The 23,662-nt window shown below is 52.7% G+C and overlaps 1 protein-coding gene across 2 annotated transcripts in view; it reads right to left on the bottom strand.

The window, feature by feature from the left end:
- SERAC1 (serine active site containing 1) overlaps positions 1-23,396 on the bottom strand; it is a 32,162-nt gene extending 8,766 nt beyond the window's left edge. Inside the window, exons 1-14 of one of the 2 annotated variants that reach the window (XM_032976727.2) lie at positions 23,119-23,396; positions 20,825-20,912; positions 16,634-16,670; positions 15,630-15,766; positions 14,933-15,022; positions 14,360-14,485; positions 14,036-14,157; positions 12,374-12,508; positions 10,817-10,930; positions 9,927-10,092; positions 6,071-6,221; positions 4,990-5,128; positions 1,373-1,473; positions 966-1,063 (exon numbers count right to left, since the gene is read on the bottom strand). In XM_032976727.2, coding sequence (XP_032832618.2) covers positions 966-1,063; positions 1,373-1,473; positions 4,990-5,128; positions 6,071-6,221; positions 9,927-10,092; positions 10,817-10,930; positions 12,374-12,508; positions 14,036-14,157; positions 14,360-14,485; positions 14,933-15,022; positions 15,630-15,766; positions 16,634-16,670; positions 20,825-20,912; positions 23,119-23,148 — 1,534 coding nt within the window. In that variant the 5' untranslated portion in view covers positions 23,149-23,396. The other variant, XM_032976728.2, reaches the window with a different exon arrangement.
- Between the last annotated feature and the right edge of the window lie 266 nt (positions 23,397-23,662).

The following is a 23,662-nucleotide window of genomic DNA, read 5'->3' as shown; positions in this document are numbered from 1 at the left end:
TCAGAGCAGAGACAGACAGATAGAGATCAGAGTAGAGACAGACAGACAGAGATCAGAGCAGAGACAGCCAGATAGAGATCAGAGTAGAGACAGTCAGACAGAGATCAGAGCAGAGACAGACAGATATAGATCAGAGCAGAGACAGACAGATAGAGATCAGAGTAGAGACAGACAGATAGAGATCAGAGCAGAGACAGACAGAGATCAGAGCAAATTTGTAATGAAATCTGGAAAAAGACCCAGAAAAATATGAATATCAAAAGACACCTAATAATATCTGTATGAATACTTTTTCAGGAATTATTCCATGACTTCCGGAATACGTCTCACATAGGAGTCATCACCTTTTCCACTGCAGACCAAACCGGGGCATGTTTCTCAGTCAGCACTGGGTCAACTATTGGAATTATTATCAGAACTGTGCAGCAAACTGCAAAAGAGTTCAACGTGGACAATACCGGTGCCAGACCGGGAGGTGTCGTGTTGAAATTTATACGACCTGTACAGGTCAAACCCAACAGATATCAGGTGGCAACTCTAACATTACTTCGCCGTCATCACAAATCATCATCTTATATCTCAACCTTCTTAATAATAATAATAATTAAAAACTGTAAAGTGGCGCATATTTCAACTGTGGATCCCAATGCACCACCACCGTGTATGTAAAGCAGGAAATAAACAGAACCTGCAGGGCACAGAGTAAAGCCCGATGAACCCACCCACTCATCCATTCACTCGGAAACCAGGTTAAAATTTCCACAACTAGGTGGCGGTTAAAGGCTGATTTCAAGAGGTGAGTTTTCAAGACAGGACAGGACTGAAACAGCTACAACGACTCCGACTGCCGGAGAGCTTGAGCCTCCGCTAAGGCGAGCACTCTCCGCGGCTCGTGCTGTGCGCGCACTCCGGACGCCACAAGGGATGCCGGTCGTTGCGGCCCTGGGTGCAGGCGCGTCTCTCGCCTCCCATGCTGTGCGCCACCCAGACGAGAGGGCGGTCTCCCACGCCCGCCAGCCTCAGCTTCTCCAGCATCTCCACGCTCCGAGAGGCCAGCGAGCGCCTGCGTTGGCACGACGGCAAACAACGACACAGCAACGGTGACCGCGCGCAACGGTCAAACGGTCGGTCGGTCGGTCGGCCCAATGATTTGTAACGCGCGGGCGTCATTCGGCGAAAAGCTGTAAATTAAACCGAGCAGGAATGTTTGTTTTTTTTTTAGTCCGGTCGCAAAAGCACAAATTGTCAAGGGCTGAGCGGACTTAACGTTTTTCCCGTTCCGAGATGCCTGCGAGTCGCAGGGTGTGGGTCCCGCTCGCCGCTGAACCTCGAAACGCCCGTGCGGTCGGCGTTACCGGCGTCTGCGTGTTACCTGTGCTGCTCCGCTGGGCACTTGGTCTTCCAGTCGCTCAGGTGCGTGTCGTAATCCAGGCTCAAGATTCGAATGCCCGGGCAGTCGGGCGCCAACCAGGCCTGATGGCACAAACGCGCACGCACGCACGCACGCACAGAGAACGGCTCACCAAGCACAGTACACTCTCCACGGCTTCTCATCCTCACAACCGCTCCTCGACCACAAGAATAGAATAACGGAGATTAGGGTGCTGCTACGAATCCACAGCTGGAGGAAGGCCCTCCCATACTCGGGTTGCCACTTGTCCGGGTTTCACTCCGAAGAGTCTGAGGATCGGTGGCATCGGCTCTCCACCGAGACGCTGCACCATGGGTGACCGAGCCTGTACTTCCGCCGTGCCAAGAATATGGAAGAGCCCCTGCTGCCAACACCTCCGATTAGCACGGTTGGCTACGTATGGTGCGAAAGAAGTTCAACAAGAAGTGCAACATACATGCATGCGTACGTACGTACGTACGTTCGACAGGCGAGCTCAATATCCCTGTTTAGGTCTTCTCTGAAGACTCGCCTAGCCTACTCTTCCCATACGTGACCAGTGGACTCCGGACTACCGTGAATTACGGTCAAAACCCCGGTTTTCGTCGGGGATGCGCTCCTGAAAGGTGCGGGAACGAATATCGAAACGACGTAAATCAAAATGATTTCTAGGGTAGTACGGTGGGTGGAGGCAAAGGCCGAGAGGCGACGGATACGAGAAAGGACGTGTGAGGCTGATAAGACGCAAAGTCACGTATTAGCGAAACGATGTGGATCGGGGTATTGCTGTATTTATATTTCCGAACGTCTTGCATTGGCCCACTGAGATCCCTGGATGAATTGCACCTTGTCAATTATTATTCGTTGATTTGAAAACCCGAGGTCTACGCAGAGTGGCACAGCGTTTAAGCCGCTCGTCGCAGAGATTCGTGTGTTCGACTCCGGCAGGCAGCCCCGGTTATCACTGCGGCCGTGTGTTAATCGTAAACTGCTATGCACCGTCTGCTTCACTGCGGACGTTAAAGATGTTGCGACATTATTCGAAACGAGCAGCAGGCCATTGTGTGCCAGCGTCATGGTCCAAATTTAATCAACACAGTGTCCGCCAATTACCTCCAATTAGCACAGTTGGCTAAGTACGTGGCGAAATAAGCTCAACATGCATACACACTCGTTGGGATCACACACACACACACATAGCAGCTATCAATGCTGCCTTCTGGCAGAAGTGTGAGCGAGTGATTGTGAGAGTGAGTGTGTGAATGAATGAATGTGAGAGTGAGTGTGTGAGTGTGTGAGCGAGCGAGTAAGTGAGTGAGAGTGAGTGTGAGAGTGTGTGACAGTAAGTAATTGTGAGAATGAGTGAGTGTGAGAGTGTGAGTGACAGTGATTGTGAGACTGAGCGAGTCCGGTGAGAACAACCCCCTACCTCCTCACTGGTGTCGGACGGCAACGCTGTGGTGGATGTGAGCAATGCCAAGGAGGGAAGGCCAATTCCAAAATCAGCTATGCCCCTTCATGGCGGTTGTAGCCACCACAGCGGCCAAAGGGCGCTCTGGAGGGGTACGAGGGGTTGGTAACCCCTACACCTTTAACCCAAGTACCACTAAACAATATGAAAACAATCTAACTAAGCTTGTGCTGAAGACCCCGGGGGGAAAGGCGTCTATGACATCTCCTGACCAAAATCCACTTGGCACAGCCAGGAGACTGAATCCTTATCCTCGGGGGTTCCTCCAGAAACAACAAAAAGCTACTGCTGGTGGCTACGTGGAATGTTCGAACGCTGACTGCCGAGGAGAGGCTGCCACTTCTCTGTCGGGAGCTGGACCGGTACCGCCTGAATCTCTGCAGTATTCAGGAGGTCCGGTGGACTGGCTCTGGCTCCTGTAACCATGAGGGATGGACAGTCCTCTACTCGGTGCAGGAGACTGCAAAACAACACGGAGTGGCTCTTCTTCTGAACAAAAGAATGAAGGGGGCGTAGGAGCGTGGCGGTGAGGTCTGGGAAGCTGCAAGCTCCAGGCTACTTTGGGCTCCCCTTCCCATCAACCATAGGCGAGGAGTGGTGGTGGTGGTAACTTATGCCTCCATCGAAGACAAACATCAGTAGAGGGATGCAGGCAAGGCCGACAAGTCAGATGCCCTCTATGACCTCCTGTCACAGGTGCTGGCTAAAGTGGCCCCTCGGGATAGAGTCATCATGTTGGGTGACTTCAATGCCCGAGTTGGTCATGATGCTGGCACCTGGTCTGGAGTGATTGGAGGGCATGGGCCAGATCAGCTCAATAACAACGGTAGGAGGCTGCTAGACTTCTGTGCAGCCCATGTGCTTGTAATTACCAACACCCCGTTCCGGCACCGGCGCATCCACACAACATCATGGATGCACGCCGGGTCCAAGCAAGAACATCTGCTGGACTATAAAGTGATGGAACATCAGATGCGTAATCATGTCCTTAGACACCTGGACCTACCATGGAGCTGATCTGCCCACTCACCATCGACTTGTCATCTGTAAGATGCGCCTGCCATTCTTCCACTCCCGTGGTGGGTATACATCCCGGACCCCATTCAAACCCAGTGGCCAGGTCTCAGCTACCTGATGAAAGTTGCAAGTGAGAATTTCATCATCGCTTGCAGCTGGGGTTTGCATCGTTTCCAACGTCTACAGCATACCACGTCAGAGAATGAGGCTTCCCGCAGCCTTTGCTCGGAGGTTCAGAGAGCCGTGGGGCGCTGCTTGTGAAACTTGGACCGCCCGAATGGAACATCTTCACCAGTTACAAACATTTAGGCCGGCCTGCTTACAATCCAGCCTGAGTTTAACCAGGCTGGATTGTACGAGAAGCTCACAAATCCTTGATAGATCTGGACAAAGTCCCATCGGTGAGCTCCTCCTCCAGTAGGCAAGGCTGCGTTGGCTGGGTCATGTAGCCCGCATGCCCGGCCACCGTACACCTAAGCAGCTTTTGTTCAGCCAAATAGAGGAGGCTAAACGGGCGCAGCATGGGCTAGAGAAGAGATGGAGGATGTGGAGCTGAGTGGAAATGCCGATGACTGGTACCAGCGGTGTCAAGATCGGCCTCTGTGGAGGAGGCTCGTGAAGGACGCTACTGGTGAGTTGGAGGCAGTCGCCCTCCAGCAACAACGGAGGGCAGAGGAGCGATGCTCACAACAACGAGCGGAGCGCCGGGTGGCTAAAGCATAGCAGGTTGGCACAGCAGGGGGCACAGGTGGTGTATCAGCCACTCGTCTCAGTCAGGCAACCCACGGCACCTGGGTCTGTCGCGTGACCTCCATGCCAGCGGGCATTCGACACTTCACGTGGCCTTAACTTGCACATGGCCTGGCACAAGCGCCGTGGTGACGTCACCGCCACTTAGTGGCGAATGGCGGCTGTTGTTGTGGGAGTAAGCGACTGTGAGAGTATGCGAGCGTAAGAGTGAGTGAGTGTGAGTGTCAGAGAGTGATAGTGAGTAAGCGATTGCGAGAGCGAGTGTTGGTGAGAGTGAGTGTTGGCGAGCGAGCGTTAGTCAGTGTTAGTCAGTGTTGTTAGTGAGTGGGCACTCCTGCCTGCACGGGCACGGGGTGGCGACCTTGGGCCAGCAGTGGGTGTAGGCCTCGCTCTCGGGGCCCTCCTTGGGGGGAGCCGCCTCCACGTCCTGCTGGCGCCACGTCTTGAAACCACCTCCCAGGAGGCCGTGCACAAAGAGCACATCCGCCGACACCTCCTCACTGGTGAATAAATCAACGCGGCCACCACCACTTCACAGGTGGACACACAACCGCCACTATCACCAGCACTACCACCGCCTCACTGGTGAACAACACACCAACGCCACCACAGCCGCCACCTCCTCACTGGTGAACAACACACCACCACCACCACCACCGCCACCACTGCCACCTCACTGGTGAACGAACACACCACCACCACCACCACCGCCACCACTGCCACCTCCTCACTGGTGAACGAACACACCACCACCACCGCCACCACTGCCACCTCCCCTCACTGGTGAACGAACACACCACCACCACCACCACCGCCACCACTGCCACCTCCCCTCACTGGTGAACGAACACACCACCACCACCACCACCACCGCCACCGCCACTACTGCCACCTCATTGGTGAACGCACCAAAAACCACCACCGCCACCACCACCTCCTCAGTGGTGATCACACCAACACTACCCTGAAGGATCTGCGGTGCTGCGATGCTGTGGTGCGGTGGTGCAGTGGTGCAGTGGCACAGTGGTGCTGCGGTGCAGTGGTGCAGCGGTGCAGTGGTGCAGTGGCACAGTGGTGCTGTGGTGCAGTGGTGAAGTGGTGCAGTGGCACAGTGGTGCTGTGGTGCAGTGGTGCAGTGGTGCAGTGGTGTTGTGGTGCTGTGGTGCAGTGGTGCAGTGGAGCTGTGGTGCAGTGGTGCAGTTGGGCAGTGGAGCTGTGGTGCAGTGGAGCTGTGGTGCAGTGGTGAAGTGGAGCTGTGGTGCAGTGGTGCAGTGGTGCTGTGGTGCAGCGGCGCTGTGGTGTAGTGGTGCTGTGGTGCAGTGGTGAAGTGGTGAAGTGGAGCTGTGGTGCAGTGGTGAAGTGGAGCTGTGGTGCAGTGGTGCAGTGGTGCAGCGGTGCTGTGGTGCAGCGGCGCTGTGGTGTAGCGGCGCTGCAGCAGTCACCTGCTGCGATGTAGAGGGTACAGCAGGAACATTCCATCGACCAGGGTGCCGTGCGCCGTCTCCCGGTCCAGGTTGGCGAGAGCCCGCGCTGCGTGGCACGCCTGCACCACCTGGGGGCTCTGAGACATCTCCACCAGCAGCCGCAGCCAGCCTGCAGCCCCGTCACGCACAGCGCCAGCAGCATCACGGGCAGCACCGTCAGTATCGCACACTACTAAACTACTATTAAACTATATTCTTAGTTTTTTCGGTAAAGTCACGTTGAAGAGAAACAACAAAATAACAAAATATATATAAAACAATAAAAAAAAAAAAAAAAAAAAATTCTCACGACGTTTCGACCATAACTCAAACGGTCATCATCAGGTGTGTCGGTTTGCATAAATTTATTTTGAAAACGGCATATTTATTTATATATATAAAAATAACGTTTGCGTCACGCGCAACGATGGCAGTTTGCCAGGACTAGTCCATCTATTTTTTGAAAAGAGGAGGGGGGAGACGAAATTTGTTTTTATGTATGCTGTCTGAAAGGCACTGTAAGCGTGAACAATCAATCAAGAACTGAAATGATTTATCAAATCTTTCCAATGATTGCTAAGATAGAATCCATCTTCTCGGTTGAAATTGTCTCTGTGTTTGTATATGTGGATAGCCTCATGAACGAATCTCTCATGGAAGCCAGATGGCTTACAAAGAACCTCCGTCTTGGAAAAGTCAATGGCATGTGAGCCTACTGAATTAGAACAATGATCTGCTACGGCCGAGGTGTTGGTCCTACCGTGTTTAAGGTCTGCTTTATGTTCACGAATGCGGTCCGAGATATGGCGTTTGGTTTCTCCAATGTAACTACTACCACAGAGGCAACTTAGTTTGTAGACACCAGGGTATTGTATGTCCGGAATCACATCTTTTACAGACGGAACCAGATCACGGATTTTATGTAATGTGTTGAAACGGACCTGGATCTTGTGTTTATTCAAGATTTTGGAGATCTTTTTTGTGATCCCAGCAATGTAGGGTAAAGTGATGGTTTTGAAAGGCTCCTCAAGAGGGTTCTTCTTCATGGTTTGAGTGATAGCTTTGCGGATTGTATAGTCGGAGTAACCATTAGCCCTAAGAGCTTGGTGTACGTGCTTGAGTTCACTGCTTATGTGTTCCTGGTCGGATATGCATTGGGCTCTATGATACAGAGTCTTGATGAGATAATTCTTCTGTGATGGATGGTGGTGGGAATCCGGTTTCAGATAAGCATCCGTATGGGTAGCTTTCCTGTAGACAGAGTGGCTCATTGAACCATCAGGTCTCTTTTTAATTAGGACATCCAAAAAAGGTATCTTGCCATCTATTTCGACTTCCATGGTAAATCTGATGGCTGGGTGTATGGAATTGATGTGGTCGAAGAATTTGTCTAGAGCAGGCCGGCCATGTGGCCAGATGACAAAAGTGTCATCCACGTACCTCTTCCATAAGGTTGGGCGCAGAGTGGCAGTCTGGATGGCGTCAGTCTCAAATTTCTCCATGAAAATGTTAGCTATAACTGGAGAAAGGGGGGAGCCCATTGGGGTGCCCTCAGTTTGTTTGTAGAAAGTTCCATTCCAAGTGAAGTATGTATTGGTTAAACAGTGTCTCACCAGGGGGGGTACCTCAGTGTTTAGTCCTTGATGAACCAAGTCTTCAATGATTGCAATGGTGTCAGGTATAGGAACCTTGGTGAATAAGGAAACTACATCAAAACTGACAAGCAGGTCGTCTGGGGACAGGGAAATACCCTTGATTGTTGATACCAGGTGAGTAGAATTTTGTACCGCAGAGGTGGTCTTTCCAGTGAAAGGACGCAGGATTTCAGACAAAAAACGAGCTAGTTTGTAGGTGGGGGAGCTGATAGTAGAGACTATGGGACGAAGAGGTGTATCAACTTTATGTATTTTTGGTAAGCCGTATAATCTTGGTGGCCTGGCAGCAGAAGGTTTCAACGAAAACTGTTTAGATTGATCAATTAATGCGGTTGAATCAGAAATTATTTTGTTGGTTTGTGTGACGAGGCTGTTGGTGGGATCTCTTTTTATTTTTGTATAACTACCATCGTCGAGTAATTCTTTAATTTTGTTGTTGTATTCTATTTTATCCATGATAACAGTAGCATTGCCTTTGTCAGCTGAGAGAACTACAATATCATTCCTCTTTTTTAATTTATATAATTCAAAACGCTCATCTTTGCTGAGGTTGCTAGCTGGCATCTTAGCGTTTTTGAGGGTTGCAGCGATTTCAGATCTTGCTACGTCTGCAGCGATGTGACCCAGGCCCCTGAGAGCAACGTCTACTTGGGCAATTATATCATTAACTGGTATGTGTTTAGGTGTGACTGCAAAGTTTAGACCTTTAGCTAAAACGGATTTCAGACCATCGGAAATAGAACTGTTACTGCGATTAATTACGACTTTATTAACGTCTAACTTTTTGGTGTGTGGGTCCGGTCTTTTGTTTAAGAGGAGGTTAAATTTGGAAATCAGGTTTTCCTTACATTTGGTCGACATAGTAGCAGCTGAAGAGGCAGTCATATTGTCTACATGTTCCCAATCCGATGTGGACATTATTGCCGTCAATGATAAGTGTGATTTGTAGAGTGTCTTGTCTAACTGATCTAGTTCTGTGCGTATAAGTCTGATTTTTTCTGAGATAAGAGCTAAGCTAGTTTTGAAAAGAATTCGTTTCGCATTAGAAGAAGTTACAGTAGCAGAGGTGAGTGTAAATGCGATTGGTATTACCCCAGAGTCGCGGCATCTCTTCAGGAAGGTGAGAGACTCGATCAGCTGAGCTTTCTTATCCCGGAGTTTGTTGAAAGATCTTAAAGTTATGTGAAAACCCTCCCCGTAGAGGCGATTAAATTTTGATTTAAAGCTTTCGTGACTGCAGTAATTCATATTCTTAGTTTTTTCGGTAAAGTCACGTTGAAGAGAAACAACAAAATAACAAAATATATATAAAACAATAAAAAAAAAATTCTCACGACGTTTCGACCATAACTCAAACGGTCATCATCAGGTGTGTCGGTTTGCATAAATTTATTTTGAAAACGGCATATTTATTTATATATATAAAAAATAACGTTTGCGTCACGCGCAACGATGGCAGTTTGCCAGGACTAGTCCATCTATTTTTTGAAAAGAGGAGGGGGGAGACGAAATTTGTTTTTATTTTGTTGTTTCTCTTCAACGTGACTTTACCGAAAAAACTAAGAATATGAATTACTGCAGTCACGAAAGCTTTAAATCAAAATTTACTATTAAACTACTTTTTTATTTTATCATGTAAGGCCTACTGAGCTATGCAACTCTTTATCAACAGCAACCTGGCCACAAATGATAACCCAACGAAGCAGCCAAGTAATCCGAACGCACGTCGATTCTAATTGTGGAGGGGAAAAACCGGAGGAGACCCGGAGAAAAATCCACATGACCGCAGGGAGAGAGGCACGCAAACTCCAAATATACAGCAGCAGCAGGCGTCAGGGATCTGGATCGAACCCACGACCTCCTGTATACCAGGCGAGGTAGTTAACATCTCCTAGCCACCGTGATGATGATGATGATGAGAGAGACACGCAAACTCCAAATATACAACAGCAGGCGTCAGGGCCGGGATAAAACCGAGGACCTCCTGCGTACCGGGCGAGCGAGTTAACATCTCCGAGCCACCGTGCCGAGATGCTACCGACGATGCCGCGGGGCCGTGGCGGTGTGGGCGGGCCGGTACCGTCGGCGCCCCCCGCGTGCCCGTAGCTGTCCCCGAGCACCGGCTGGTTGCGCCGCGAGGCGAAGCGTGCAGGGCGAGTCGTTCCCCCGCGCGCGCTCACCGGATTGGTGGATCTGTCCGTGCAGCTCCGGGCACGCGGCCAGGTTGCCCAGGATGCGAGTGACCCGGCGCTGCGCCTTGTGTGCCGGGTCGCGCCTCGCCAGGAACAGCCTCAGCAGCAGCCGCAAGGCACCACGGTCCACCATGAGCTTACCGTGGCCCGGGACCTACGGAGGTGGAGGCGGGACCACATTTGCTCGGGAGCTGGCTCAATCGCTCGCCCGCCCCGTCCGTTCGCCCGCCCACCCACTCGCTCATCCGCGAACCCACTCGCTCACCCACTCACTCGACATTGTTGCGATCCTAGATTTGAAGCTTTCGTGACTGCAAGGATCCACACTCTTTGGTTCTATTCGGTAACGTCACGTAGTAGGTAAAAAATAAAACGACAAAAATGACGACGTTTCGGCCACAACACAAGCGGCCTTCGTCAGGTGAAGGGACCAGGCTGTCTCGAGGGCAGCGCTGGAGTGAAACACAGCCAAGCTCAGACCGCGACCTTTTTAGCTGTGTGAGAGTAATTAAGGTGCCTTGACAAAGGAATTAGCATAAAAATTTGCATTCAATAGGCGGACTTAGCATGATGCAAGGTGGGGAGGGGGTCGACCTGTGCAGGCTGGCGAGGGGGCACGGCAGCGCCCACATCACCGAGGGCTGCCACGTCGCCGCCGTCTCTCGGCTTACGGCCACGTGTGCAATGGCAGTACAGCAAGCGGGTTGGTTCCCGCCTACCGCGTGGATCGGGTGGTACCCCCACACCCACCACCCCCCACCTCCCCCCCCTCCAACCTCCACCCCCCAACAACCTACCCCCTCAACCCCCCAACCCCCCACCACCCAACCACACACCACACACCACCGCCCACCGCATGCGCATTCTCCGGCGCTCACCATGGAGTGGTGCAGGAGAGCGTGCAGGCAGAAGGCCTCGGCGCGTTCGGGAGCCAGCGAGCTGAGCGTCTGCGCGTAGAGGAACTCGCTCGTCTCAAAGCAGCCCGGGCCATCCTGCGCACCGGGGAACAACAGAGCCATCGCAGGCTACGGGACGTGCCACTGCCACCGCCACACTCGGCACCACCTCCCATCACCACGACAATCCACCACCACCACCACCACCAACTCACCACTACCAACCCACCACGCACCACCTCCCATCACCACGACAATCCACCACCACCACCACCAACTCACCACTACCAACCCACCACGCACCACCACCCACCACCACGACAATCCACCACCACCACCACCAACTCACCACTACCAACCCACCACGCACCACCACCCACCACCCCGACCCACCACGACCACTACCCACCACTCGGGTCGCGCCTGAAAAAGAGCTCTAGAGCTAAGTGGGCATTACCTTGTACAATCAAAATATTCTTTGGCTCTTTCGGTAAAGTCACGTAGAGTATAAAATAAAATAAATCACGACGTTTCGGGCGCAACACAAGCGTCCGTGTGTTGATCCCGAAACGTCGTGATTTGTTTTATTTTATACCCTACGTGACTTTACCGAAAGAACCAAAGAGTATGGATTCCTGCAGTCACGAAAGCTTCAAATCGAGATTAAAATCAAAATAGTTTTTTGTTTTTGTGTTAATGCGTGTGTGAGTAGAGTTTGCATGTTCTCCTATTCTATAAAGAGTGTGTGTGTGTGTGTGAAAGAGTGCGTTAATGAGTGTGTGTCTGTGTGTGAGTCTGTCTGAGTGAGTGGAGTTTACATGTTCTCCCCCTGTTCTACAGAGAGTGTGTGAGTGAGTGGAGTTTGTATTCTCTTTCCCTGCTCTGCATGGCTTTCCACTAGGTGTCTTCAGTTTCTAGATTGTTCCCATCGCTAAAAACAAATCCACGCAGTATTTACCGGTATCGGCCAAACATCCCAATGCTGAAAAAATTACCTGCGAATTTCTCAAATGGGATTACGAAGCAGAAGTAGAAGCAGCAGCAGCAGCAGCAACAACGTGACCCCTCCCTACCGCAAAAATACACTTGGCAAGACCCTCCTGAAAATGAGTCTTGAGACTCGGCGAGGCTTTCCCGAGTAAGCCAGCGTGGGAGTATTTTAAAGTAAACTATTTAAACTAGTTTGTATCTCACCAGTTAAGGCCCATTGAGTCATTTACTTCTTTTTCAGAAGAGACCTGGCCACAAATGATAGCTCGACAAAGTGGCTTATCACGTGGACATTTACAGCAGCAGTCAAATACTCTAAGCACATGTTTCTAAATGCGGAGGGTAAAATTGGAGGACTGCAGGAAAATCCACGCGACCACTGCAAGAGAGAGAGAGAGCGAGAACATGCAAACTCCAAATATACAGATGTCAATGGTGGGATCAAACCCACAACCTCCTGTATACCAGGCGTCGTCGTTACCATCTCCTCGCCACTGTGGCGAGGTGTAACGACGATGCCGTGGGCCGCGGTGGTGTGGGCAGCCGTACCCTCTGCGCCTCCACGTGCTCGTAGCCGTCCCTGAGCGCCAGCGATGTGAAGTAGTGCAGACACGAGTCCTCACTCCGCTGGGGCAGAGCAGCCACCAGGGCTCGCAGCTCCTCGGCCAAGGCAGGCGAAGGGCCCTGCAGGCCGCCGCGCCACCGAGTCACCGCCACCACCGCCGCCACCGCCGCCGAAGCACCACCAACAACACAGCAAATCATCACCACCATTGCCGCTAACACCACAAATGCCAGCAGCAACACCATGACCACCGCCACCAAAACAACAGCCGCGAACACCACAGCCACCGCAACCACCGCCGCCACCATCACCACCACAACCGCCGTAGCCACTGCAGCCACCGCCACCGGCGCCGCCAGCAAGACTCGCCATTCGACACCAAGTGGTGGTGACATCACCCCCGTGCTTGTGTCAGCTAGGGGCACCATGACAGGCGGCCGGGCGTGGCTTTGGCCACCCGCCCCCCTGGTGCGCCGTGTCGGCCTTCATAGGTGCCACTCGTAATAATAGGTTTCATCCCCTTTTTTATTTACTGGCAACAAAAGTGAAACCTTTTTTTCACCAGGAATCACGTCTACATTAACTGCAATACCTGCGGTCAAAATGCAAATAAAAAAAACGCGCTCTGATAATGTATGCCTTGTCCTTGAAATTGATTGGTCCTTAGAGCCTAGCCTCATACGGCGTTCGACCAGATGACGCCAAAAGGCGCACAACTCAAAGGCCAACGCACGATCAGAGTTTCAGTTTTGTTGCCAGAAAAAAGGGGAAAAAAAAACCCTATTATTATATTTTGGTGCTGGCAAAGGAGGCCTCATGATGTAGAGGCTTACCCCGAGCCCTCATTACTCTGATCGTGCGTTGTCTTTGGAGTTGTGTGACGCCTTGTGGCGTCATCTGGTCTAGCACCAATTGAGGCCACGCTCTAAAGAAAGCTGTCTCTGGTGTGGACCAATCAATTTCAAGGACAATGCATATATTATCATAGTGTGTTTTTTTGTTTGCATTTTGACTGCAGGTATTGTGGTTAATGCAGACATGAATCCTAGTAAAAAAAGGTTTCAGTTTTGTTGCCAGAAAAAAGGGGAAAAACCCTATTAGTATATTTTGGTACTGGCAAAGGAGGCCTCATGATGTAAATGCTTACCCCGAGCCCTCATTACTCTGATAGTGCGTTGTCTTGGAGTTGTGTGACGCCTTTTGGCGTCACACAACTCTGGTCGAACACCGTTTGAGACTAGGCTCTAAGGAAAGCCGTCTCTGGTGTGGACCAATCAGTTTCAAGGACAATGCATACATTATCAGTGTGTGTTTTTTGTTTGAATTTTGACCGCAGGTATTGTGGTTAATGTAAACATGATTCCTTGTAAAAAAAAAACGGTTTCAGTTTTGTTGCCAGGAAAACGGCAAAAAAAAAACTATTCTTATATTTTGGTACTGGCAAAGGTGGCCTCATGAGGTACCACTCGCTTAACAGCACTTGCCCGAACAGCCTATTCAAGGTTATACGGGGGGCCCTTTGTCTTTTTGCACCTTCACACTAAGTGAAGGCTCACTGCCGCCAGGTCACAGGAACAGGCCGAGACAACCGGCGGATGCGGGATGCGAGAGGGGGGGGGGGGCGCGCGAGGTGCGAGGGAGCTCACGGTGTCGGAACGAAGCGGAGGGGCAGGAGGGAGGAAAAATCTCAAGTCCACGTCCCGGGATCGAGCCAGGCCGACCAGGGTCCGCGCATCGCTTGCCTGGGCCACGTTCCTGTACTGGTAATCTGCAACATCGTCGCCACGCGTCGCCATGGTCACCATCGTCGCCACGCGTCGCCGTGGTCACCGTCGTCGCCGTCGTCGTCGCCATGGTCACCATCGTCACCGTCGTCGCCGTCGTCGCCACGCGTCGCGAAACGCACAGACGTGCCGACGAACGTCGCGGGGCCTGGAACGCGAGCGTCGTGCCGGGGGCGGTGCCGGTACCGGGCCAGTGGTGGGCGGACGCCAGTTCCTGCACGGCCTGGAGCCTCTCCGACCGCTGGGCAGAGCGGGATTTCTGCAGCAGCTGCCACAGCCTCCTGTCGTCCTCGTTGGCGCCAGGAAGAATGTCTGGAGGCACGGAAAGGGAGGGGGGGGGGGGGAGTGCGAGGGAAGATGGCGAGGGGGGCGATGGGGAGTCAACATCCACGAGCAGCAGCGGTCTCGCCAGGTTGCAACAGGACTCTCGAGACTCCCGTCGGGGACCAGGCGCGACCCGCAAGCAGGGGACCCTGATTGAAATTCGCAGACCTACAACTTGGTAGAATTTATTGAAATTTGGCCAAAAACCAAAGTCACTCTCATTTTTGTGCAGTTGTCATCGACTGGGTTGAGACCACCAACTTACCACATTTCAGAACCTGGTTTAAGCGCTGGCCATGATCCTGGGCCCAAATCGAGGATATCGGCGGTTCCAGCTCGGAGCTCTGACCTCTGACCCGCCGGGTCCCCTCTGAGTGAACTCGGACTGCACACTCAATATTTTTTCAAGCTCGTTGCACTCTGGGAGAGACTCACCATCCAGCGGCTTCCACAGCCTCCCGAGCGTGGCCTCGTAGAGCCTCCGCCGCAGCCTGTGCAGGCCGGCCCTCACACGCTCGGGCAGACCTGCACACATCATAGACACGGCGTTCAGATTCATCACGACCACCACCACCAACCTCCTCTGCCACTTTGATCCCAAGACGTGAAGCAGAATGTCACGGTGGGCGAGTGTGCGGCCCGCGGAACAGATGACGGCTCAATGCCGAATGGGCGGCGTCTGAACGGAAAGACGCGGGGCCTAAAGGACAAGGGGGTGGGACCCAAAAGTGAAAGACGCCGGGAGCCAAAAGAGTAATAGGGTGGGGCATTAAGAGGAGGCGGTCTAAAAAGGAAGGGGTGGGGCATCGAGAGATTGATATGAATCAGAATCAGAAGTTTATTTCCTGAGTAAAGCCTAGCTCTTTCTCAAGGGCGACTCGACGGGCAGACATCAAACGTCCACGTTGAGTCGAGGTAACAGAAACGTGGACTCAAATCGGTGCAGCAGCAGCAGCAGCAGGGATGATTTTAGTGTTGCAGATGTGGCCGCAGGCCAACTTGGGGAGTTTAAATTCAGGGACGGCTTAATAATATTCCTGACCACGGCCCCGCCCAGCCCATCCTCCCACGCCTCCACCACTCCCCCCCAGTTCTCGAGAAGAATCCCCGCAAGTGAGCGCAGCAAGCGGACCCTGGTTCCCGAGAGGCAGCGGTGGCTCCGTGTCAATGTAGATGTACGACTTGAGCTTCTCAACGTCCACGGCCGCCGTCCGGATCTGCAGGGCCAAGCGCAGCGACGCGGCCTCGTACGTGACGAACACGCAGCCTCTGCGTGTACGCACGTCGTGCCACACAGCCGGTGTACACACACACACAACACAGGCAGCATAGGTGCATACACACACAACACAACAGCCAAGCCAATATACATGCGTACACACACACACACACAACACAGCCAGCATACATACACACAACACAGCCAGTACACAAAGACATACACACAACACACAGCCCATGTGTACAGGCACACACACAACACAGCCAGTATACACACACACAATCCATACAGGTGCTGCATCCACATGGTACAACACACAGCGCTGTGTGTGCACACGTTACACACGTCCTGTGTGTGTACCGCTGAACCACCCAAAAGCTAAATTAGTGGCATAGCATAGTGGCATAGCGCTGGCTGCTGGCAGGTAAGGGGATTTGCGGCGTACGGCAGCCCTGACCGACAGCAGGCCAGGCTCTACACGAGAGGGGGATCTGGGGGAAAGGTCACAGAAGGGGCACACCAGGAACCCGCCGGTAGGTTCCAGAAAGGGGGCGTGCCCGGGGGCGGAGCCAGGCCACGCTGACAGCATAAGAGGGGCCCCCCTGTAGGGGACCTCGGGGCTGTTGTTGGAGTGGGATCCCCGTCGTGCTGCTCAAGTCTTCGTCGCCGTTCTTCTCGTCGTCGTCTTCGTCTTCACCATCTCGGGGCGCCACCCAGCCAGGCAACCTACCGACTGTTCTGACTGCGAGCCCCGATGGTGCTCGTTGATAAAGTGCCTCCAAATCTTATCGTCTCCGAGTTAGTCAATACACTAATATAATACAAATAATATTTTAACTTGATAGAAACAGCACCCAGAGTGAGTTATCTTCATGGACATCATACAAATAACAGGAATTGAACAGCCATCTTACCCTGCAAGCACTGATCCTGCTAGAGCTGCATATTTTCCTGCAAGGCATAAAAACAAGAATATTAACGGTATCAACTTGTAACGTACCACCGTAGTTTCACATCCGGAGGCAATGTCGCTGCGTCTTTCCAAACTGAGTGAATTTGCGGTGAATTTTATTAAATTTGGATCATAACACTGCCACGCCATGGCCTACTCTTTCCCAAAGCCATTAGGGATCTTTAACATCCGCTGTAAGCAAATGGCATCATAAGCAGTTTGTGGATAATTCACACGGCAGTGTTAACCAGGGCGGCCTGCCAGATTCGAACCGCGAACCTCCGCAACAAGCGGCGAACCACGCGACCGGTGGCCTATGTGACCATCCACTCAATCAACGCATCGACGCTGCCATAACAATATCTATAAACTATTTGTTTTTATTTTACCAGGAAAGACCCACTCAGTTATGTGGCTCTTTTTCAGAAGCGACCTGGCCACAAATGATAGCTCAACAAAGTGGTTTATCGTGTGGAAACATATAGCAGCCGAAATAGTCTCAAAGCATGTTTCTAAATGTGGAGGAAAAAAACTGGAGGATCCGGAGAAAGATCCACATGACCACAGGGAGAACATGCAACCTCCTAATATATAGGCATCAGGGTCGGGATCGAACCCACGACTTCCTGCAAGCAAGCAAGGGAGGTAACATCTCGCCGTCATGCCACTGACGCTACCACGACAGTGTATCCACTGTGCATGGTATTGTCCAACATTTGTACCGAAAAGTGTTAGTCAGCTCTGACCGAACCTTACGCTACAAGATTTCAGTGGAAGATCTCTGCCTCCACATAGAAAAAATGAAAGCATGTTTTTACACATCCCATGAGCTCCACGGTTTTGTTTGGTAGTGCACAATTCCAGCAGCATTGGATTCAACACAAGCCGAACTCTGGGCTGGTTTTCAACATTCAGTGGCTCACCAGCATCAGCCAGGCTTGCTTGAGCCAATGCTCGTGAACTGCCAGATATTTCGAGGAAAAGATTGACTTCGGCATTCAGTGTCTCATAAGCAGCACAGTCAGGCTTGCGTGTTTAATGGGTTCATGAAGACACTTGAAGAGGCGACTCTTTATTACAACACACCACGCCAACAGTCCTGATACAGCCTAGGGACACTGCCTATTTCTAGCGTGCCTGACACTGGCTACGCTCTGGGGTCCTCCGGCTATAATTACCCTAGGGGAGGCTACCCCTGACCCCACCCAGCCAAGGTGCGGGTCCAGACCTCTGGCCTCCTCGGCTCCACGCCCTTACATGGGCATGGGGCCGGGAGTCCCAGAGTCCCACCACTGGTCCAGAGTCCCACCACTGGCCCAGAGTCCCACCACCGGCCCAGAGTCCCACCACCGGCCCAGAGTCCCACCACTGACCCAGAGTCCCACCACTGGTCCAGAGTCCCACCACTGGCCCAGAGTCCCACCACCGGCCCAGAGTCCCACCACCGGCCCAGAGTCCCACCAATGACCCAGAGTCCCACCACTGGCCCAGAGTCCCACCACTGGCCCAGAGTCCCACCACTGGCCCAGAGTCCCACCACTGACCCAGAGTCCCACCACTGGCCCAGAGTCCCACCACTGGCCCAGAGTCCCACCACTGGCCCAGAGTCCCACCACTGACCCAGAATCCCATCACTGGCCCAGAGTCCCACCACTGGCCCAGAGTACCACCACTGGCCCTGAGTCCCACCACTGACCCAGAGTCCCACCACTGACCCAAAGTCCCACCACCAGCCCAGAGTCCCACCAATGACCCAGAGTCCCACCACCGGCCCAGAGTCCCACCACTGGCCCAGAGTCCCACCACCGGCCCAGAGTCCCACCACTGGCCCAGAGTCCCACCACTGGCCCAGAGTCCCACCACCGGCCCAGAGTCCCACCAATGACCCAGAGTCCCACCACTGGCCCAGAGTCCCACCACCGGCCCAGAGTCCCACCACTGGCCCAGAGTCCCACCACCGGCCCCCACAGCGTCCCGGCCCTTACAAGGACAGCGAGGCGAGGGGGTCCAGGGTCCTCAGCTGGCTGCTGGTCTTGGTTCTTCGGCTGTGACTGGTCCTGATCGGCTGGGGAGGTCCCCGTTTATGCCCCTTGCCCATCGAGGGGTGGGGCTGTGTGGGATCCCAGAACCCCCGCAGCCCCCCCCCCCCCCGTTGGGGGCGCAGAGGGGCTGAGGTGTCTGGGGTCCTGAGCCCCCAGCAGCCCCCTGCAGCCCCTCCCCTCTTGGGCCGGCACTGCAGCCCCTCCCCTGGCGGTACGAGGTACCGCCAGGGGAGGGGCCCCGTCTACCACTGCCAGTAAGTGCGGCCCATCTACGGCACTACACGTGCACCAATGCTAGTCAAACGCTAGCTGTTGAGGCGATGAATGACTGGTTTTTAACACGCAGTGTCTCATCAGCAGCAGTTGGGCTAGCTTGCACCGATGTTGGTGAACTTCCAGATGTGTATCGGCAAGGACCACAGTCAGGCTTGCTTCAACCAACGCTGATGAACCACCAGATGCTGACACTGTAGAAAGGGGACCCCCCCCCCCCCACCCCGCTCTCTGTGACAGACACATTCACAAAGTACTGTAACGGCCTCACAAGTGTGAAGTGCACTTGAAAGTTTAAACCAGGGAGCTGTAAAAATTGCTCACACGCCCACGGACATTCACCTGATAACGGTGCAGGGTCGTATAGACGTGGGGGGGGGAGGAGGGGGTGTGGCATCGTCATCGGGGGTCCAATGAGGCTTCAATCCCCTACGGCAGTTTTCTTCACTCGTTCTCAGAGGGGGGGCGCTTTCGCCGAAACGACATCGGTGTGAGGGTGGCCGCACAATGTTTGGGGTGTTTTCCCATTTGCGTACTGTCGGGGGGGCCGCACTAAAGGCCACCAGGGGCCGCCTGTGGCCCGCGGGTCTTGCGATGAAGACCACTGCCCTCCTGCGTCATAGATCAATCCCCCTGCAACATCCGCGTGGTTTAACTCAAATAGCCTACACAGGCTCAGCGGTAGCGAGCGTCTCTCTCAGCCCGAAGGTTGCGGGTTCATCGTGAACCTTATGGTGGGACCCCGGGGTCCCATAAGCCCCCGGCTCTCGCATAAACTGCGCTGCGACGTCATCTCATGCCTGTTGAAGGCGAACGACACGGCCACCTTTTCCTCTCGACGAGCTCTACACGACGCGCCGATCAAAGTTTCAAAGTTTTGTTTGCGACTACGGCAATTTTGGCAACGACGGGTGGCTGGTGAAGAACGCGAGGGTTTATTTACGGTGGGTCGCGGCGTTTGTGTGCGCGCGGTGGGACAGAGTCGCCAAAAAATATTTGTTTTATTAATTACGATTTATCAATTCCTTCCATTCGGGACCCCCGGGGTCCCACCATAACGTTCTTATTTAATAATCCCGATTGAGGCGGCTGACTCTGCCCATCATTATTCAGGGGGCCGATAAACTTTATCCACTTTGTGTGCAAGTCAACAGCGGTCGTCCTATGGACAGACTCACCCTTGTCACAGGAATGTGTAATTCCCACCAGGAGGATGAACGGCAACGTCTCAACGCTCGTTAGGGCAGCAGGAGAACACGGGGGACTTTCTTGTTCACATTAATGAATCTATTATAACTAGCTTTCCTACCCGGCCTCGCCCAAGACTTGGATTCACCACGCCCGGCCGCTTTTGTCTCCCCAGAGGTGATGTTCACACACCACAGCAGTTACTCGTTTGAGGCTGAGTCGACCTAGGGGAGGCCCAGGAGCGGTTGAAATAATCGTCACCGGCGGTGGCCGTGAGCAGGAATCGAACTCGGGTCGCCGGGTTCGTAGCACAGCGTAGCGCTAACCACTACACTACAATGCGTTACGCTTCCACATGCGCGGGTCACGTGACAGATTTGACGTCACAGCTTACTTGCCGTGCAAAAAATAAATGCATTATTGAGCTCCCCCCCCCACCCCCCCCCAAAAAAAGTGTATTTTTATAATTTTTGCATGGTGTAGCAGTCTGGAAAGTACCCACATGGCAAATTTCAAGTTTGTTGCATGTCGGGAAGTACGCTAAACATTTTGAACAGACACACACATGTTCACAACTTTGCCTTTCATATGCACGGAGATGATCAGGCATCGCTTCCACTGTCCCGCCCACGTGCGTCCGTGATACTTACTCAGCGCTCCGCGCGATTTGGCTTTGCAGTTCAGTGGAGTCACCGAGAAGAACCGGGAGCAGATGGGACCACCGCTCATGCTGAGGACCTACACACACACACAAAGATAAAGAGGCCCCCCCCCCCTGTAGCCTTAACAGCCTGTACGGGCAAGTGCAGTTTGCGAGCAGCACCTACGAAGGTCGGCACGGCGCACGAGGGTGGTGGGGTGGGTGGGCCAGCAACAACGCCCGGCCGCCTTTGTCTCCCCAGTGGCGAAGTTGACACACCGCACCAGGGTACTCATTCGAGGCGGAGACTTTCACAGGAGGGTCCGGTCAACGTTTTCGCAGTTGGGGCGATGTTGTTGCTGCTGTTGCTGCTGCTGCGTGTGACGCTAATTGAAGGTAATTTTTTAATGAGTGGAATGTTTTAACCGGTTACATTGTGCCTTTTATAGGAGAAAAACCGGAGGAAACCCATACAGAACCCCTATATACAGGCTGTTGGGGCAAGTGCTGTTAGCGAGCATCTTTGACGGCCAACAGGGCACACGCCCGGCCGCCTTTGTCTCCCCGAGTGGTGGTGTTTACACATCGCAACAGGCTGCTCATTTAAGCCTTGAGTCGACACGGGGGGTCCAGGACCGGTGCAGAGAATCACTGCTGCTGTTGGTGGCCGTGAGCGGGAATCGAACTCGGATATTTGCCGGGCGAAGTACGCCATCGCTCCCCACACAACTCAACACCACACACACACAACACACACACACCATACACAACACACACAACTCACACACAACTCAACACACAACACACACACCATACACAACACACACAACTCACACACAACTCAACACACAACACACACACCATACACAACACACACACACAACTCAACACACACACCATACACAACACACCACACAACACACACACCATACACAACACACCACACACACAACTAAACACACACACCATACACAACACAAACACAACATACACAACACAACATACACAACACAAACACAACATACACACCACACACACCACACAGTGAGAGAGAGAGAGGTGGTGGTGGGGGGTGCCGCCTTAGTCAGGAACCGAACCCTGCGACTTGATGTGTTGATGCACGACCGTCACACTCTGCCGCACACAACGCAGCCATGCATTCTAGATTTGAAGCTTTCGTGACTGCAAGGATCCAAACTCTTTGGTTCTATTCGGTAAAGTCACGTAAAAAAACAACAAAAAATTCACGACGTTTCGGCCACAACACAAGCGGCCTCCATCAGGTGAAGGGACCAGACTGTCTTAAGAGGACAGCGCTGGAGTGAAACAGAGCCAAGCTCAGACCGCGACCTTTAAAAGATCATCTTCGCCATCATCACCTTGATGAAGGCCACTTGTGTTGTGGCCGAAACGTCGTGAATTTATTTATTTGTTGTTGTTTTTTTACGTGACTTTACCGAATAGAACCAAAGAGTATGCCAGCCATGCATGTTGGCTGAACTTCCTTCGCACCGTACGTAGCGAGCAAGCCGTTGTTGATCGGAGGTGCGGAGTTCTGGCCCCGTCTCTATTCTCAACCACCCCACTCCTCCTCCCCACAGAACGACAAGCGGCTAGCAACCAACAGCACTGTCAAGATTTTGATTTAAAGCTTTCGTGACTGCAGGGATTCATATTCTTGGTCCTTTCGGTAAAAGTCGAAACGTCGTGCTGCAGTCGAAACGTCGTGCTGCAGTCGAAACGTCGTGAGAATTGTATTGCTTTATATTTTTTTTATTATTTCATCGTTTCCCTTCTACGTGGTGGTGACTTTACCGAAAGCACCGGGAAAATGAACCACTTCTAGATTTAAAACTTTCGTGACTGCAAGGAACCATATTCACGACGTTTCGGCCACAACACAAGCGGTCTTCATCAGGTGAAGGGACCAGCCTGTCTCGAGGACAGACTGTCTCGAGGACAGCCCGGTCCCTTCACCTGATGAAGGCCGCTTGTGTTGTGGCCGAAACGTCGTGATTTTTGTTGTTTTATTTTTTTACCTACGTGACTTTACCGAATAGAATCAAAGAGTAATGTGAACCACTGTCAAGAGTTTTAAACATGAACGGCTTACGGCAACGCTTCTATTGAATTGAGCAAGGTGACGACGGCTGAGACGCTGAGACGGCAGACGGTGAGTGGTGTGGAGTTTATGTGCAGGTGAGCAGTGTCCAGGTGAGAAGTGTCCAGGTGAGCAGTGTCCAGGTGAGAAGTGTCCAGGTGAGCAGTGTCCAGGTGAGAAGTGTCCAGGTGAGAAGTGTTTACCACGAGTCGGAGGGTGAACCGCATCTCCATGCGGCGAATGCACTTTGTACAGTAGGCACAAGGGGCCGCGGTGAATACGTAGGCGAGCGCAGTAGGCAGAAGGGACCGCGGTGAATGAATTACACGCGTGGATTGAAGGGACCCGCGGTGAATGAATTACACGTGTGGATTGAAGGGACCCGCGGTGAATGAATTACACGTGTGGATTGAAGAGACCGCGGTGAATGAATTACACGTGTGGATTGAAGGGACCCGCGGTGAATGAATTACACAGTGGATTGAAGGGACCGCGGTGAATAAATTACGCAGTGGATGGAAGGGACAGCGATGAATAAATTACAGTTGATTGAAGGGACCGCGGTGAATAAATTGCACAGTGGATTGAAGGGATCGCGGTGAATAAATTAAACGGCGGATTGAAGGGACCGCGGTGAATAAATTACACGGTGGTTTGAAGGGACTGCGGTAAATAAATTAAACAGTGGATTGAAGTGACCGCGGTGATTTTAACACTATGCAACACAATTTTTGTTCCTGGGTACTA

This window comes from Petromyzon marinus, chromosome 60 (genome assembly GCF_048934315.1).
Source record: "Petromyzon marinus isolate PM22_M1 ecotype Great Lakes invasive population chromosome 60, UKy_Petmar_22M1.pri1.0, whole genome shotgun sequence".
Classification (NCBI taxonomy): Eukaryota; Metazoa; Chordata; class Hyperoartia; order Petromyzontiformes; family Petromyzontidae; genus Petromyzon; species Petromyzon marinus.
The sequence above is the reverse complement of the archived record's forward strand: the minus strand, read 5'-3'. Positions and strand labels throughout refer to the sequence as shown.